The sequence below is a fragment of the Podarcis melisellensis genome (genome assembly GCF_964234715.1).
Source record: "Podarcis melisellensis genome assembly, chromosome: 8".
NCBI classification, from domain to species: Eukaryota; Metazoa; Chordata; class Lepidosauria; order Squamata; family Lacertidae; genus Podarcis; species Podarcis melisellensis.
Window position 1 is genome coordinate 7470459 of NC_138540.1, and position 17023 is coordinate 7487481.

The window sequence follows — 17023 nt, forward strand, 5'->3', positions numbered from 1 at the left end:
GGATACGGCTGTAGACAGTGTTACCTCGGGTTACATACACCTCGGGTTACAAACACTTTGGGTTACAGACTCCGCTAACCCAGAAGTAGTACCTCCAGTTAAGAATTTTGTCCCAGGATGAGAACGCAGGTGGCACGGCAGCAGCAGGAGGCCACATTAGTTAAAGTGGTACCTCAGGTTAAGAACAATTTCAGGTTAAGAACGGACCTCCAGAATGAATTAAGTTTGTAACCAGAGGTACCACTGTATAAAGGTAAATGTAAAGGGACCCCTGACCGTTAAGTCCAGTCATGGACGACTCTGGGGTTGTGGCGCTCATCTTGCTTTACTGGCCGAGGGAGCCGGCGTTTGTCCGCAGGCAGCTTCCAGGTCATGTGGCCAGCATGACTAAGCCGTTTCTGGCAAACCAGAACAGCGCACGAAAATGCCATTTACCTTCCCACCGGAGTGGTACCTATTTATCAACTTGCAATCTGAGGTGCTTTCGAACTGCTAGGTTGGCAGAAGTAGGGACCAAACAATAGGAGCTCACCCTGGTGCAGGGATTTGAACCGCCAACCTTCTGATCAGCAAGCCCTAGGCTCTGTGGTTTAGACCACAGCGCCACCAGCATCCAACCACTGTATAGGATTTTATTATTTAACAACCACAATTCTGTTTCTGCATTGCAATTTGAAACGTAGCTAAACTTGGTGATGTGTGTGTAACTCTTGGGAGCAGGAAACATGCATTCAATTGGAACCTTCTACCATATGTGGTGGACATGTCCAGAGATCAGAAAGTTCTGGTGCATGATCCATGAAGAAATAAAAAAGTTACCGTACTAAGAACTTCACATAGTAAAAGACCAGAAACATATCTTTTGGGAATATTGAACAGTGATATTCCAAAAGAAAAAACTTAATTTTTTTCTGTATGCGGTGAGAATCAGCGGTGAGAATTCTGCTGGCTAAGTAACTGGAAGGGTAACCAGATACTGACCAAAGAGTAATGGTTATGTAAATTATGTGAATATTTGAAACTGGCCAAATTCACGGATATAATAAGACTAAAGCCAATGAATTCAGTCAAGAAGGAATGGAATAGCTTGAATGACTATTTAGAAAGACAAGGTTCAAATGTAAAAATTTGGCTGTGTCCAGAATGACCTCGTGAATGGAAAAGGGGAAATATACATATACACACATCTGTATATTAAGATGAAAATAATACTGAAATACAGATAAAATATGAAAGGTGGAAGGAATTGTGAGAGTGACGGAAGTCTATTATTATTATTATTATTTTGTAAAATATTGTTTATTATACTTTTCTTTATTCTTTTACTGTACTTTTCTTTGCATTTTTTCTCTTTCTTCTTTACTTTTTCTTTCTGTTTTATTGGATATGATTCTTTATGGTTTTGTTTTGATGTATTTACTTTGCAATATACCAAGATTTAAATTAAAAGGGAAAAAAAAGAAACGTGCATTCATATAACTCTCCCTGCCCTCTCCCATTTCCCTAGGACCGCAGCGGAAATGAGTTCCTGGGTTTCCCGGATAAACCTGGTGGCTGCCATGTTCTCCTCACCACCCTTCCCAGCAGCTGTGGGCTCCCAGAGGAAGTTCATTCGGCCAGTTCTTCCGACGGCGCCTTCCAAGAACTCCCTGGTGTGTGCCCTGGGGCTCCCTCAGCAGGCTGCTTTGCGGCTGGTGCACAGAAATGGCAGGATGGGGGAATCTGGGGTGTGGCATCAGAGCGCAGCCCGTGGGCTGCCCCAAACCCTTCTGTGGCTCGCTCCCCAGCTGCAACCTCCTGCCACATCCTGGGCAGGTAAGGCTGAGCAACAACCTGTTCCTCTTGCTGCAGGAGGACCAGCACTTTTCCCATGAATCCTGGATGGACCAGGTGTCAGACGACCTCTTGGAGCACCAGCGGAACCTGCCCAGCAAGCGAGGCCGGGGCCGGGACCTGGAAGAGTATCAGCTCAAGAAGGAATATTTGCTCTACGAGGTGGGCAAGGACCAGGCCTGTCTTTTGCAGGGGGCGGTGGGATGCTCCCACTGTACTCCTCCCCACTTTCAATGGTCAGAACACCTACCGTATTTTTCGCTCTATAAGACACACTTTCCTCCTCCTAAAAGGTAAGGGGAAATGTGTGTGCGTCTTATGGAGCGAATGCAGGCAGGAGGCTCTGCTCAGCGCTCCCTTTAAAGAGTCGCACACATGCTCCACATGCTCTTTAAAGGGAGTGCGGCTCTTCGGGGAGCCTTAGCTGCGCACAGCCTCTCCCTATGAAGGCTCCCCCTGCCCGGGAGAGGCTGCGCGCGGCTATCCCATAAGCCAGGACAGCAAGCGGGATCACTGCGCAGTGATCCCTCTTGCTGTCCTGGCTTCTGGGATTCAGAATTTTTTCTTTCTTGTTTTCCTCTTCCAAAAACTAGGTGCGTCTTATGGTCTGGTGCGTCTTATAGAGCGAAAAATACGGAACTTGTAAAAATATACAGTGGTACCTTGGGTTACATATGCTTCAGGTTACACACTCCACTAACCAAGAAATAGTGCTTCAGGATAAGAACAGAAATCGGGCTCTGGCGGCGCGGCGGCAGCAGGAGGCCCCATTAGCTAAAGTGGTGCTTCAGGTTAAGAACAGTTTCACGTTAAGAACAGACCTCCAGAATGAATTAAGTACTTAACCCGAGGTACCACTATGCATAACTTCTCCAGGGCAAGGTTTTTACGAACAGAGAGTTTGCATGTTGTTGAGGTCTTTGCTGGCTGGTTTGCTCTCAGGCTGCCAGCTCTGAGCTTTTCCTTATCCAAATATCTCCTCACAGTCCTGCGGTCTTTTGCAACCTTCCCCAGTGAGTACAACACATCTGTCGCAATAAATCTGACTACTGCTCCTTTAAAAGAAAGAAAAATCTGCCGTAACCTGCCACTTTTGCATGCGGTTATGTACCCTGACCGTAAGAGCAGTTTAGAACGGACTCCCTCGAAAAGTGTTGGACACTCCTTTGTTGGAGGCTTTTAAGCGGAAAGAAATAACTAGCTATCTCATCTTTAAAAGATATCCAAAGGCAGCCCTGTTTAGGGAAGTTTTTAATATTTAATGCTGTATTGTTTTTAACACTGGATTGGAAGCCTCCCAGAGTGGCTGGGGAAACTCAGCCAGATGGGTGGAGTATAAAAAATTATTATTATTATTATTATTATTATTATTATTATTATTATTATTATAGATTTGGGGGGAGCCAGTGTGGTGTAGTGGTTAAGAGCGGTGGCCTCGTAATGTGGTGAACCGGGTTCGCTTCCCTGCTCCTCCACATGCAGCTGCTGGGTGACCTTGGCCAGTCACACTTCTCTGAAGTCTCTCAGCCCCACTCACCTCACAGAGTGTTTGTTGGGGGGGAGGAAGGGAAAGGAGAATGTTAGCCGCTTTGAGACTCCTGAAGGGGAGTGACAAAGCGGGATATCAAACCCAAACTCTTCTTCTTTTTGGAGGGCCACCTGCCAGATTCTCCAGTTGTGATTCCTGCATCGCAGAGGGTTGGGCCAGACGACTCTTTTGCGGTGTCTTCAAGCTCTAAAGCTTTGATAATTACAGTGGTACCTCAGTTTACAGACCCTTCAGGTTAACAGACTCTGCTAACCCATAAATATTACCTCAGGTTAAGAACTTTGCTTCAGGATGAGAACAAAAATTGTGCGGTAGCAGCAGGAGGCCCCATTAGCTAAAGTGGTTCTTCAGGTTAAGAACAGTTTCAGGTTAAGAACGGACCTTCGGAACGAATTACCGTATTTTTCGCCCCATAAGGTGCACCGGCCCATAGGACGCACCTAGGTTTTTGGGGGGAGAAATAAAGAAAAAAAATTATTCCTCCCCTCCAGGCGCGGGGCTGGGGCGGGAAGCTGTCCCCCGAGCTTGCGGGGCTGGCGGCAGGGAGGAGCAAGCTTCTCCCCGCCGACAGCCTCCAAACCAGGTCGGGGGGCAGCGGGATGGCGGCGTTCCGCCTCCCCGCTGTCCCCCGAGCTTGTGGGGCTGGCAGTGGGGCTCTCCAGGCTTCAGCGAAAGCCTGCATTCGCCCCATAGGACGCACACACATTTCCCCTTCATTTTTGGAGGGGGAAAAGTGCGTCCTATAGGGCGAAAAATACGGTAAGTTCTTAACCCAAGGTACCAATGTACGTGATTTTAGACTACAGAAACATTAACTATGGACATCTTTTGCATCCTTAATCCTGGGTAAGAAAGAGAAGCTGGGGAGAAATACTCCGTTAACAGGATGAACCTTCTCCCTGGTCCCTGTGTGTGAGGGGCGCCTGCCCTAGTTGACTCCCTCAGGTGCTGCCGGCCAGAGGCGGCCTTCCCCTCCCCACCCCCCGTATGACGCCCTGCCATCTTTTGTCCCTTTGTGCAGAAGCGCCGCTATGAGACCTACGTGAGGCTGCTGGAGGTGAAGCTGGCCGGAGAAGACACGGAGGACCTTGAGCAGTGGGAGGTCCGGCTGGGGGAGGCGGGCGAGTTGCCGGCCGAGGAGGCTTGCTCGTCCCTGCAGAAGTCCCACTCCAGCCCCTCCCTGAATGTGGACGGGCTGCCTGCGGGGGTCAAGGTGAAGCGGAACATTTCTGAGCGCCGGACAGTACGCAAAATCATCCCCAGGCGCAATAAGCACTTGCTGTGAGGGGTGTGTCCCTGCCCTCCAGTGCTGCTGCCTCCGCCGCCCTCACTGGAGAAGGGAGGCCCTTCTGTCTTTCCCTCACCCATCCCTTTGGGTGCCAGCCTTCGAAGCCCAAAGCGGACACACGGTACGAAAGGAGGAGCGCTGCCCTCTGAATCGGCACTTGCAGAATTTGGACTCCAGGTGGCGCAACGTCTCAAGAAACAGATGGGCAGAGGCTGTTGCGGGCACAGTCTCCAGGGCATCGCCCACACCACCCGCCTTCAACGCAGAGACTCAGGGAATTGTCCTGTCTGCTGCTGCTGGGCTCCGCTTTCGGGGGCTCAGCCTTCTGCTGCCTTAATCCCCGTCCCTCATTCCTCAATCGCTGCCACTGGGCAGCTGTGACCTTTGTGCAATAAACAGAGATATGCAGGGACTCAGACTGGATGTTGAGGGCCGGTGGGGAGGTGGAGCGGCTCCCAGGACCCTTTTGCCCCAGAGGGAGAGAGGGTGCCTGGGGAGAATTGAAGGCCTCTCACCCCAAAACTCCTAATACAGTGGAACCTCGGCTCCCAAACACCTTGGGAGCCGAACGTTCTGGCTCCCGAACGATCGAAAAGCAGAAGGGATTGTTCCAGTTTTCGAACGTTCTTTGGAAGCTGAACGTCCAGTGCGGCTTCCACTTGGCTGCAGGAAGTTGCACTTTGGTTCTCGAACCGTTTTGGGAATCAAATGGACTCCCGGAACGGATTACGATTCCACTGTAACTGATCCCAGTGTCTTCATGTAGATACCAAATACAGGGGTACCTTGGATTACATACGCTTCAGGTTACAGACTCCGCTAACCCAGAAATATTACCTCAGGTTAAGAACTTTGCTTCAGGATGAGAATAGAAATCGTGCTCCAGCGGCGCAACAGCAGCAGGAGGCCCCATTAGCTAAAGTGGTGCTTCAGGTTAAAAACAGTTTCATGTTAAGAACAGACCTCCAGAACGAAGTAAGTTCTTAACCCGAGGTACTACTGTAGAACTGTGATTAGTCCCCCACAGCGCCCCATAGCAGAGCTGCCACGGGGATCCAACAGGCACTATCCCAGTGCTCCTCTCTGGACTTTGCCCTGAAGATAGGATTGCTCTCCTCTTGTCCCACTCTCTGCAGAAGTCATCCATCAGGGTGACCAAGGCTGGCTTGGTTCCGTGGCCAGATCCAGACCCAGATTGGAATGGATCTAAATAATTGGTGTCCTCCGTGAATGTTTGCAGCTGCCCCCCTTGCCCCCCCTCCACCACCTTTGCCTAAAACGGGGTGTTTGCAGCTAGTCGATAGTTGCTCCCATCCAACAGTCCAGAACCGGTTTCTTTAGGCAAAGTCACACTATGGCCGCTTTCAGTGCAGCAGGGACTACTGAAGAGTTAGCCACGCTCTGGAACCAACCAGTCAGCCCCTCTGTGCTAGATTTAATGAACCAGGAGGGGTGAGAGGGCACACGGTCACATTGCCGCCAGCACCTTGCCCACACTAGCTGATTGCATAAGGTGAAAGTGGTACCACGAAACACCCGCAACAGCTGCACTGGGTATTTTAACCGCAGGTGCGACAAGTGCAGAGCCAAGATCACTCCAAAGCAATCTTTATCCTCAAAGTGTGTAGCTGGTTGGTCGCAGCGGGTCTCCGAGCCTTCCCCACAATAGGAATCAGAAACCTCCGGAATGTCCAAAATAGGTCCACTGGCCGGCTGCAAGAGGATGCAATAAAAAAGGGACGCCTGACCATTAGGTCCAGTCGCCGACGACTCTGGAGTTGCGGCGCTCATCTCGCTTTACTGGCCGAGGGAGCCGGCGTACAGCTTCCGGGTCGTGTGTCCAGCATGACTAAGCCGCTTCTGGCGAACCAGAACGTTTGAAAACTGGAACAATCACTTCCGGTTTTCGATCGTACAGGAGCCGGAACGTTCAGCTCCCAAGGCGTTCCGAAGTAGCAGCAGCACTGATTGGTTCCCCTGGCAAGGGCTGTAGGGTTCACAAAGGCAGAACTGGCCTTTCCTTTGACTGGAGGGAGGGAGAAACCTTTCAGCAGCGCACAGAAACACCGCTTACCTTCCCGCCAGAGCGGTACCTATTTATCTACTTGCACTTGGTGCTTTCGAACTGCTAGGTTGGCAGGAGTAGAGACCAAGCAATGGGAGCTCACCCCGTCGTGGAGATTCGAACTGCCGACCTTCTGATCGGCAAGTCCTAGGCTCTGTGGTTTAACCCACAGCGCCATCCGTGTCACAAGAGGATGCAATGCAATGCAAGCTGCCAAATGAGCCTTTTGTTTTGCAGCCTGCACTGCCTACCAGAATGAAAGGCCCTGAACCTAGGAGCAACCTCAAATAGTTGAGAACGGTGGTGACCCTTTCCCCATACCCCTTCCCGCCCCCCCAGCTTTGGGGAAGAGGCCTGGTGCTTGTACCCCTCGTGTGTGGCACAGAGGGGCCAGAGCAGCTGCTGTTGGGGGCGGGCACAGGTACGTCCTCCAGTGGCAAAGTGGCTGGCTAGCTGGCTCCAGGATCGCCATTGCAATGGGGGGCAGGAGTGGCGCCCCCTCCCTGTTCTATCAAAGTCTACTATGAGTGGGTGGACGAGGGGCATCTCACAGAGGTGACTGTTAGGAGGAGTGGCTCAGCGGGAGAAGGAGCGACTGGGGGGGGCACTAAGAGTCTGCTTAGAGACCCCCGATCTCTGCCTCGGATTGGTTACTCGTGGGATCCAAAGCAGCAGCAGCAACACTGATTGGTTCCCCTGGCAAGGGCTGTAGGGTTCACAAAGGCAGAACTGGCCTTTCCTTTGACTGGAGGGAGAAACCTTTCAGGCCCCCCAGGGCAGGAAAAAGAAAGCAAAAGAATTGCAGGACGGAATCGGACCCCCCCCCCCCAACAGCCACAAAACCCGGAAACGCAGACTGCCAGTGGCGTAGCGTGGGTTGTCAGTACCCGGGGCAAGGCAAGTAATTTGCGCCCCCTAACCCGTGGATTTGCGCCCCCTAACCCTAACCTAACCCTAACCCCCAGATGTTGCGCCCGGTGCGGCTGGGCCCCCCCCTGCACCCCCCACCCTACGCCACTGCAGACTGCCACTTATAACTTTCAGAAGCAAAGCTCCGCTGTTTCCTTCAAGGGTTCCCCACAGAAGACAGGCGCTTCGGTAGCCATTGGCTACATAAAGCAAGTCAGGAGAGCAGAAGAGGGTCTCTGAGCCTGTGCAGAGTACCCCCCCCCCCCGCGGAAGGAGCGCCTTCTAGGCAGCCGCGGCCGCCCTCCTCGAGGGGCTTTTCTCAGGCGCGCCGGGCACAGAGCGAGGGCAGCGGCGCCGTCGAACCTCTGCCGCCGCCACTGGGAGCGCCTGTGCGCCCAGGGCGCAGCTGCTGCCCGGACGCGCCCCGGGAAGCCCAGCGCAGGGCGCGGTCGCCGGTGCCGTCGGGGGACAGTCCTGGCCCGGCAGGCTCCGCTGCCTTCGCCTTCTCCTCCTCCTCCTCCTCCTGCCCTCGGCGGGCGGCGCGGCAATTCCAGCTGCCGCCGTTGCAACGAGGACGGAGGCAATGATCCTTCAAATTGCCACATCTGTATAATCTGCCTTTGATTTTCTGCTCCATGAAGTTTTATTTCCGATTGTTCCTCTCCCCGGCCGCGGGGGCTTCTTCCGCTCTCGGCCGACGGGGCGTCGCCTTCGCGCCCCGCTCCCGCCAAGCTCTTTTCCCCGGGGGCCGCCCGGCAAGGCTAAGAGAGGGGTCGCCCCCGGCCCAGGCTCCCGGGTCGCGGTACCTTCCGCAAGCCCCCCGGCCCGGTTCTATAGACAGCCTCACGGAAGCCACGATCTCAACCTCTCTCCTGCCTGCAGTTTGGGTGCCTGGCGGAGGGTGCCTGTTTCTAGCCCACAAAGGGCCGGATTTAGAAATCATAGAATAGAATAGAATCATAGAGTTGGAAGAGACCACAAGGGCCATCGAGTCCAACCCCCTGCCAAGCAGGAAACACCATCAGAGCACTCCTGACATATACAGATAGGTAGCCGTGTTGGTCTGCCATAGTCAAAACAAAACAAAATTCCTTCCAGTAGCACCTTAAAGACCAACTAAGTTAGTTCTTGGTATGAGCTTTCGTGTGCATGCACACTTCTTCAGAACGAAAGCTCATACCAAGAACTAACTTAGTTGGTCTTTAAGGTGCTACTGGAAGGTTCTGAAGAAGTGTGCATGCACACGAAAGCTCATACCAAGAACTAACTTAGTTGGTCTTTAAAGGTACTACTGGAAGGATTTTTTGTTTGTTTGTTTTGACTCCTGACATATGGTTGTCAAGCCTCTGCTTAAAGACCTCCAAAGAAGGAGACTCCACCACACTCCTTGGCAGGAAATTGCACTGTCGAACAGCTCGTACTGTCAGGAAGTTCTTCCTAATGTTTAGGTGGAATCTTCTTTCTTGTAGTTTGGATCCATTGCTCCGTGTCCGCTTCTCTGGAGCAGCAGAAAACAACCTTTCTCCCTCCTCTATCCTTTTATATATTTGAACATGGCTATCATATCACCCCTTAACCTCCTCTTCTCCAGGCTAAACATGCCCAGCTCCCTTAGCCGTTCCTCATAGGGCATCGTTTCCAGGCCTTTGACCATTTTGGTTGCCCTCCTCTGGGCAGCCAGCCAGCCGCTGACTCTTCCTTGTTCCAGTGGCGCAGGTGACCCCGACAGCTCCTCCTGCTCCAGTCGCGTTTCCCGCAGGGAAGCTGATTCCCTTGGCAGCTGCTGACTCGGAGGTTTCCAAAGCACATTAAAGCAGCGTTCCAAACTGCTTGAAAACAGGTCAGATCACCAGCCCACCGAGCTCAGTTCTGTCTGCAATGGCTTTCAGCGGCTCTCCAGAGCCTTACCTGGAATGGAAATGCCACCTGGGACCGCCTACATGCGATCTATCACTGAGGCTCCACCTGAGTGTACAAGGTCAAGCTAAACCTGGGTGGCTTGGATAGCACCTTCTCATCTAGAATTCACAGACTCCAGCTCTCTCGCTGTGACATCTAAATTCTTAGGTCCCAGGGGTGATATCCTTCCAGTTCCCAGCAGAAACCTGATATGACCAACCATGATAAAACAGCTAGCATATTTGCTACAGCTAAGCAGGGTCTGATCTGGTTTCAAATTGGATGGGGGACCCCAATGAAATTCCTGCATTGCAGGGGTTTGGACTAGATGGGCCCTTGATTGTGTGATCAAGAGTGGGGTTGCTAATCCACAGAGCCAAATGTCTTTAAAAAAGTTTATTCACTCACTTCCTTTGAAAGCACTTTTGGCTTCTTTAAAAAGCTGAATCTTTAGAAGTTGCAAGTTTGTTTTACAAAGCATTGGCTTAAAAAAACCACCATGCTTTTTTCATTAAAAAGAATAGAAGTGCCAGTGGTGTAGCGTGGGGGCTGCAGGGGGGGCCGGCTGCACCAGGCACAACATCTGGGGGTTAGGGTTAGGGGGCGCAAATCCACGGGTTAGGGGGCACAAATTACTTGCCTTGCCCCGGGTGCTGACAACCCACGCTACGCCACTAAGAAGTGCAGATACTTTGAAGTTTTGGGAGTTTTTACCAGAACACCTTTTGCATTATCACCACCCCACATGGGCATAGCCAGGATTTATGTTGGGGGGGGGGCAGAACCTCAGTTAAGTACTTTTTTATTTGATATAGGGGCTATGTCCATACCACCCCAGGATCCTAGAGCAGGTGTAGAGAACTTTTGGCCCTCCATAAGTTGCTGAACTACAACTCCCATGAGCCTCAGCAAACATGGCTCAGGAATGATGGGAGCTGTAGTTCAGCAACATCCAGAGTGCCAGATGTTCCCCACACCTGGGCTAGGGACAAAAAAGGTCTCCAGTTGCAAACAGCAGTCTTTGAAGAGTTCCTAAAGGGAAGGTCAGGAGTCTTATCCAGCGGTGCATTGCAAGAGAGCTAAACCTACTAGAGAGTGGAGGTTGTGGCCCGGCCAGTCCCTGCCGTACATTGATCTGTTGCAGCTGATCCATGTCTACTCCATCAGGGAACTGCTGCTTGCTGGGATTCTTTCAACTGCCACTTGAACCTGGGATCATAAAGCATGGTTCTTCTTCCCTCAGCTGGTCCCCATCTTCTTTTGCTGACAGATGGAAAGAGAAGGGTTTCTTTTTTCTCTATTTCCCCAAATTGAAGGCTGAGGACCACGAGCCTCTTGGATACTTAAAATGCAGTCAAAACCAACCATTCGTGGTTGCTAAATAGACACAGGACAGGACAGCCGCAGCTCAAGAGTCCTGTAAGTTTCTAGTTTGGCTTATTGCCACACCAAAGAGATGACTGTTGATATCCTGACCAAGCGTCTACCAAGAGACAGCTTCCAGAACAACCGTTCCTTACACCCCACAACAGAACTCGGTAGCTGAAAGAAAGTTCAGATCCACCATGGAGCTGGCAAGGTGCGTGTTACAAAGATGCATCTTTACCCCAACGCATGTGGGGAGGCGCAGCAGCAACTGTGCTGTATCTCCAGAGCAGACTGCTGCTAACAAAGGAAGCTAAATGCACACCTTTTGAGCTTTGGTAATCTGTCTCCCAGGGACGCGGATGGCGCTGTGGTCTAAACCACAGAGCCTAGGGCTTGCTGATCAGGTCGTCAGCAGTTCGAATCCTCGCGACGGGGTGAGCTCCCGTTGCTCGGTCCCTGCTCCTGCCAACCTAGCAGTTCGAAAGCACATCAAAGTGCAAGTAGATAAATAGGTACCACTCCGGCGGGAAGGTAAACGGCGTTTCCGTGCGCTGCTCTGGTTCGCCAGAAGCAGCTTAGTCATGCTGGCCACATGACATGGAAGCTGTCTGCAGACAAACGCCGGCTCCCTCAGCCTATAGAGCGAGATGAGCGCCGCAACCCCAGAGTCATCCACGACTGGACCTAAAGGTCAGGGGTCCCTTTACCCTTTAATCTGTCTCCCATCTGAGCACAACAAAGCTGAGACAAGGAATAGTGTGGTGGACTTTTCTGAGAAATCAGAAGCAGCCAAAAACCTTATACAGTGGTACCTTGGGTTACAGACGCTTCGGGTTACAGACTCCGCTAACCCAGAAATAGTAACTCGGGTTAAGAACTTTGCTTCAGGATGAGAACAGAAATCATGTGGCGGTGGCACGGCAGCAGTGGGAGGCCCCATTAGCTAAAGTGGTACCTCAGGTTAAGAACAGTTTCAGGTTAAGAACGGACCTCTAGAATGAATTAAGTTCTTAACCCGAGGTACCACTGTATGCAATGTCCAGATCTGCCTTCTAGTGTCATGGCTCCCTCTGCAAGCGATGCACAAGAAGAAGACGTAGAGGACCAGACTCCTGGCAGCAGCACTAGAGGTGAAGGGGGGCAGCTCAATGGAGATAAGCCTCCCCTGGAGGAGGAGGAAGCCGATGGGACCACCAGTCCAGGACCACAGGTCAGACGCTTATCCAGAACCCTACTTTGCAGGGTCGGCGTTACCTCAGGGGACCTTCCACGTGGGAAAAGATAGAGGAAATGCCAACTGTGGAAGTCAGTCTATGGAGGGAGGCTGTACAGGAGGAGATATGGATGCATTGCATCAAAACAACACTTGAATCCTTACTGACCTGCCTCCTGGGAAGAAGGTCATAGGAAGTAAGTGGGGCCTAGAGCTGTCCCAGAGTGAGAAATTCCATGAAAGGTCAAAGCACATCGGGATGAAGTATCACTATGTACATGAGGCCATCCAAGACGGACTTGTGTTGGCTTATTGGCACATCAAAGAGATGACTGCTGATATCCTGACCAAGCGTCTACCAAGAGACAGCTTCCAAAACCTTTGAGTCAAAATGGGACTCTGGGTGGTTTCATAAAAGAGTGTGTGTGTTGTTTCGCCTGAGAATGGGTACATGGGATATTTGCAGTGCAGTCAAACCAACAATGCATGTTTGCTAGATAGGCACCAGATAGGAGCTGAAGCTAATAGAGTCCTGTAAATTTCCTAGAGAGGGCTCTGAGAGACATGCCCAGGTGCCCCGTCAGGGGAAGGGTCTATGCATATGTAACATCTCACCTGGCTTGGTGCTTGCTCTTTGCTCTCACCTCCATTCCAGCAACGTGACTAATTTTAAACTAAAGTAACTGGGTTATGATTTTAAGCCAGCTTGAACAAAACTGCTGTATCTGTTACTCTTCAACAAGTATTCTGAATGAGTAAATGTTATTCTTTTTTAAACTTTTACAAGACTGTTTGTATGATTATTGTTTTAAGGGGAGAAAAGGGGGAAACACCAGAAGAAACCAGTCTGCCTTAAAGCATCCTGGATTCTTAAACTAAAAGGCTAAAACTAGCCTATTAAAGCTTCCCTTTTAAGGGGCAAAGGGATGGCACTCTGCTTTCTCAACATAAGGAAAGAAAGATAATATCTAATAAATATCTCCTCTTCTAGCATCTACACACACCCCTACAGAGCCAAGGGTTCCGTGTCATTAATACAAACTGCTTTTATTCAAAGGGATGCAGGGGAGGAGACTGTTCTGTGCTGATGGAGGCAGGGCGAAAACCCACATCCATTTCCCAGGGATGCAGCTTGTGTGAAGTACTGTCTATACAGCATGAAACAAAGGCATATAGACGTGGACACACAGCGCAACTCGACACCTACCACGTTCCAGCAGCTCTGCTTCAGTTTCCACTAGTTAAAGGAACAGCTCAACCCCTCAAAAAGGACAAGGCCCTCAACATCTTGCCTTGGCAACTTTGCAGGTACCCTGCCAACGCTGAAATGAGATCAGGTCTGCAAATGTTGGCAAGAGCAGTTTGCTGGCCGGATCTGGCCCCTGTATTAGAGCAAGCCAGTAAAAGAGGAAGAGGGGGAAAGAGCCCACCAGGAGAGGAACTGTGAGATTTAACTTGCAGGCTGAGAATCCTCCACTGGGAAATTTCCCACCAGCTGTTTCTTGTGCCCCACTCCTTCTGAGCGAGAGACACTCAGCCCATCTGTCCTCGCCCCATCCGTAACTGAATCAGCTGCATCTGCCTTCGCCCACAAAAGTTGCATTTGGGGTCCTTATCTCTGAGGTTGCACTTGTGCCTTCCTTTTCCTGCTGTTCAAACATGGCAAGAACGAAACAGGAACAGCCAGAAATAAGGGACGGTGCGATCTGCACAAGCAAGCAACTTAAACTGCAGCCAGGATCCCCTAGGGTGAGGAGAGAAGCAGCCCTGCCGTTCAAGCCCCAAGCCTGCTCTTCTCCCAACTTCTCCCTCTGCCCCTCTCCAAGTGTCCAGTCCTTTCAAAGACCCACAGTTTGCACAAAGCACCTTCACCCGCCTTCGTGCAAGAGAGAACAGTAGTATAGTGACTTCATAAAGCATCACTCGATTTCATTGGTTTGAGTTCCTCGATTTCAAGGGGTTTAGACTGTCCTCACTTTCGGAGTCCAGGGACGCAAGCACATTCATGCCACCTGCTCCTCCATCCTTCCCAGCTTCATGGGTAACAGGGTGGCCTTGCATGCTTGCAATTGCTGCAACTGCTTGTGTGGATTCCATTGCCCACTGGGGCACTCTGTAGATTGAACCAGTCCACCTCCCTCTTCCTTGCCGCTGGGCTATAAACAGAGTGGCCCAGGAGAGCTGGCCTGGCTCCCCGAGGGACTGGATCATCTACAGGTGGTCGTAGGTGGTGTTGGGAGGTATAGGGCCCCGTGAAGATGAGCTGTAGTAATAGGGGGAACCTGGAGGGAGGGAGGGAGAGAGAGAGAGAGAGAGAGAGAGAGAGAGAGAGAGAGAGAGAGAGAGAGAGAGAGAGAGAGGCTATTAGCAAATAACCTGCCCGGGTTAACCATTCACTCCAGCTCAACACACATTAATCATCTCGTACCCACAGCCTTTGCAGACCTCAGCAGGGTTCATGTTAAGATGCCATCAAAACAGCCCGGGGGATGATTGACTTCCCTTCCCCCTATTCTGAGACAGGGCCAGGCTACTTCCTTCCTGTGCAGGACTTTGGTCAAATGGCTTCCTTCCCGCAAGAGAAGCCGAAAGTTATCTGGCATCTGTGCAAGGCGTGTGACTGGCTGCAGGAGCGGAGGTGGGGCTTTGGTCACTTTGGGTTTCAAAATATTTGGGCAGAGCTGTGGGCCTCTGGGAAAAGGAGAGTCTCAGTCAGACCTCTCTGCGTGGTCACTTGTGGCAAGGAAATGGGGTTGGAAGGAAGCCCACCTACAAGGGATATGGAGTCCTGTAACGGACAGTTTATTTTGTCTAACTCCCCACCGCCACCACCCCTCCAAAAATTTGGGGATCCCATTCAAATTCTTTCATCAGATAATCACTGTTCTTAGCCTTTGTCACAAGGGTTCATCATCTTGTACCTGCTTTCCACTGGAGAAAGCACCTCTTCTAATCCAGAATGCGGCAGCTAGACTGGTGACTGGGTGTGGCCGCCGAGACCACATGACACCGGTCCTGAAAGACCTACATTGGCTCCCAGTACATTTTCAAAGCAAAATTCAATGTGTTGGTGCTGACCTTTAAAGCCCTAAACGGCCTCAGTCCAGTATACCTGAAGGAGCATCTCCAACCCCATCGTTCTGCCCGGACACTGAGGACCAGCTCCGAGGGCCTTTGGCCATAGCTGTCAACTTTTCCCTTTTCTTGCGAGGAATCCTATTTGGAATAAGGGAATTTCCCTTTAAAAAAGGGAAACATTGACAGCTATGCCTTTGGCGGTTCCCTCCCTGCGAGAAGTGAAGTTACAGGGAACCAGGCAGAAGGCCTTCTCGGTGGTGGCGCCCTCCCCGTGGAACACCCTCCCACCAGATGTCAAGGAAATAAACAACTATCTGACTTTTAGAAGATATCTGAAGGCAGCCCTGTTTAAGGAAGCTTTTAATATTTCATGAATTACTGTATTTTAATATTTTGCTGGAAGCCGCAGGCAGTGACTGCATTCATAACTCCACCAAGAGAAGGTCACGTTGGAGCTGGGAGCTTGCAAAGAGCAATCTTCAATTTGGAAGCGGGAAACAAGGGTCATCTAGAGCAACCCCCTTCAATGCAGGAATCTCATGAGAAGTGCAACAAGTAAACAGTTCTACTTTCCAGCATTCGTAGCGGGTCAGGTCAGCACAGTCAGGCTCCTTGTTGGTGGCTAGTTGCAGTGGCATAGCGTGGGGGGTGCAGGGGGGGCCGGCCGCACCGGGCGCAACATCTGGGGGTTAGGGTTAGGGGGCGCAAATCCACGGGTTAGGGGGTGCTAATTACTTGCCTTGCCCCGGGTGCTGACAACCCACGCTATGCCACTGGCTAGTTGCAAGGACTGATGTGCCTCCTTTCTGTGTCGGAGAGCACCAGAAACAGTCCTCACCTGCCTAAGCCCTCAGCTTTGGCCCTCAAGGTCCCAGGAGACCTGACACACAAACTGCCAGGCCAAGCTGTGAAAGACCCCCACCCCCCACCCCCTACCCCCTACCCTTGCAGCCCCTGAGGAAGAGACTCACCCAGCAGTCCAGAGTTGGGGAATCGCCAGGGCTCTCCATAGCTGGTGTAAGGGCCGTGGCTGTAGGCGCCTCCGGAATAATCACTCCCTGCTGGAGACAAAGAGAAGGGAACACGCGTCACAGGCAGCTGGGGGAGGCTCTATGGTGGGGCTGCAAGTGGGGACATCTCCACAACAGCTAAATGCAAGGTTGATGTGGTGTTAAGGCTTCATATTTGTTTTATCGCGCACTACAAAAATCAATATGCCAAACCTGGTTGTCGCCATCATCATTGCCATCTTCCTCCTGTTGCCTTCTAAGAGTATGTGGGATGTGATACACAAATAGCAATCAAGTACTGTACAACATTCCTTGTTTTCGTAGAGTGGACATGCAGGGGAATGTTTGGTCCAGCCAGTCGAAAACTTCCTGTTTCCTCCTGGCTGGAGCATCCTTCCTTTTGCATGTGACTAGTGGTGGGCATGACCTTACCTGCCCAGGTAACGAAAGGGCAAGGCACACAGCACACCTCTCTCTTTTTCACTTCCTCTTTTTCACCTTCCTTTCGTCGTGTGAACTGCAGTGACTGCCAGTCTGCAGTCACTGGGATTAACCCCCATACGGGGTAGATCCACATGTACATATTTGTATCTAAGTCTGCCTTCAGGGATCCAACTGTGAACTGATGATGTGAGTAAACTTTTTTATATACTTTACTCAAGGTTGTTGATTCTTTTAAGAGGGATGACAGATAAGTAATAATCCGCAGAAGTCCGGATGCGATTTTCGGCCGCACCCAAACCTTAAAGCACTATTTTATCACTTTAACAGACATGGCTCCCCCCCTCCCAAAAAAATAGCATCCTGGGAA

The 17023-nt window shown here is 51.2% G+C and overlaps 2 protein-coding genes across 9 annotated transcripts in view; one reads left to right on the forward strand and one right to left on the reverse strand.

Annotated features, from left to right (window-relative positions):
* LOC309376543 (uncharacterized protein) overlaps positions 1-5082 on the forward strand; it is a 29586-nt gene extending 24504 nt beyond the window's left edge. For all 3 annotated transcript variants that reach the window (XM_081922962.1, XM_081922961.1, XM_081922960.1), the window contains exons 14-16: positions 1508-1652; positions 1852-1995; positions 4404-5082. In XM_081922962.1, coding sequence (XP_081779088.1) covers positions 1508-1652; positions 1852-1995; positions 4404-4667 — 553 coding nt within the window. In that variant the 3' untranslated portion in view covers positions 4668-5082. The remainder of the gene's footprint in view (positions 1-1507; positions 1653-1851; positions 1996-4403) is intronic.
* Positions 5083-14032: 8950 nt separating this feature from the next.
* The window catches only part of PAX8 (paired box 8), a 35967-nt gene continuing 32976 nt past the window's right edge, over positions 14033-17023 (reverse strand). For all 6 annotated transcript variants that reach the window (XM_081922990.1, XM_081922991.1, XM_081922989.1 and 3 more), the window contains 2 exons: positions 16174-16263; positions 14033-14406 (listed from right to left, as the gene is read on the reverse strand). In XM_081922990.1, coding sequence (XP_081779116.1) covers positions 14336-14406; positions 16174-16263 — 161 coding nt within the window. In that variant the 3' untranslated portion in view covers positions 14033-14335. The remainder of the gene's footprint in view (positions 14407-16173; positions 16264-17023) is intronic.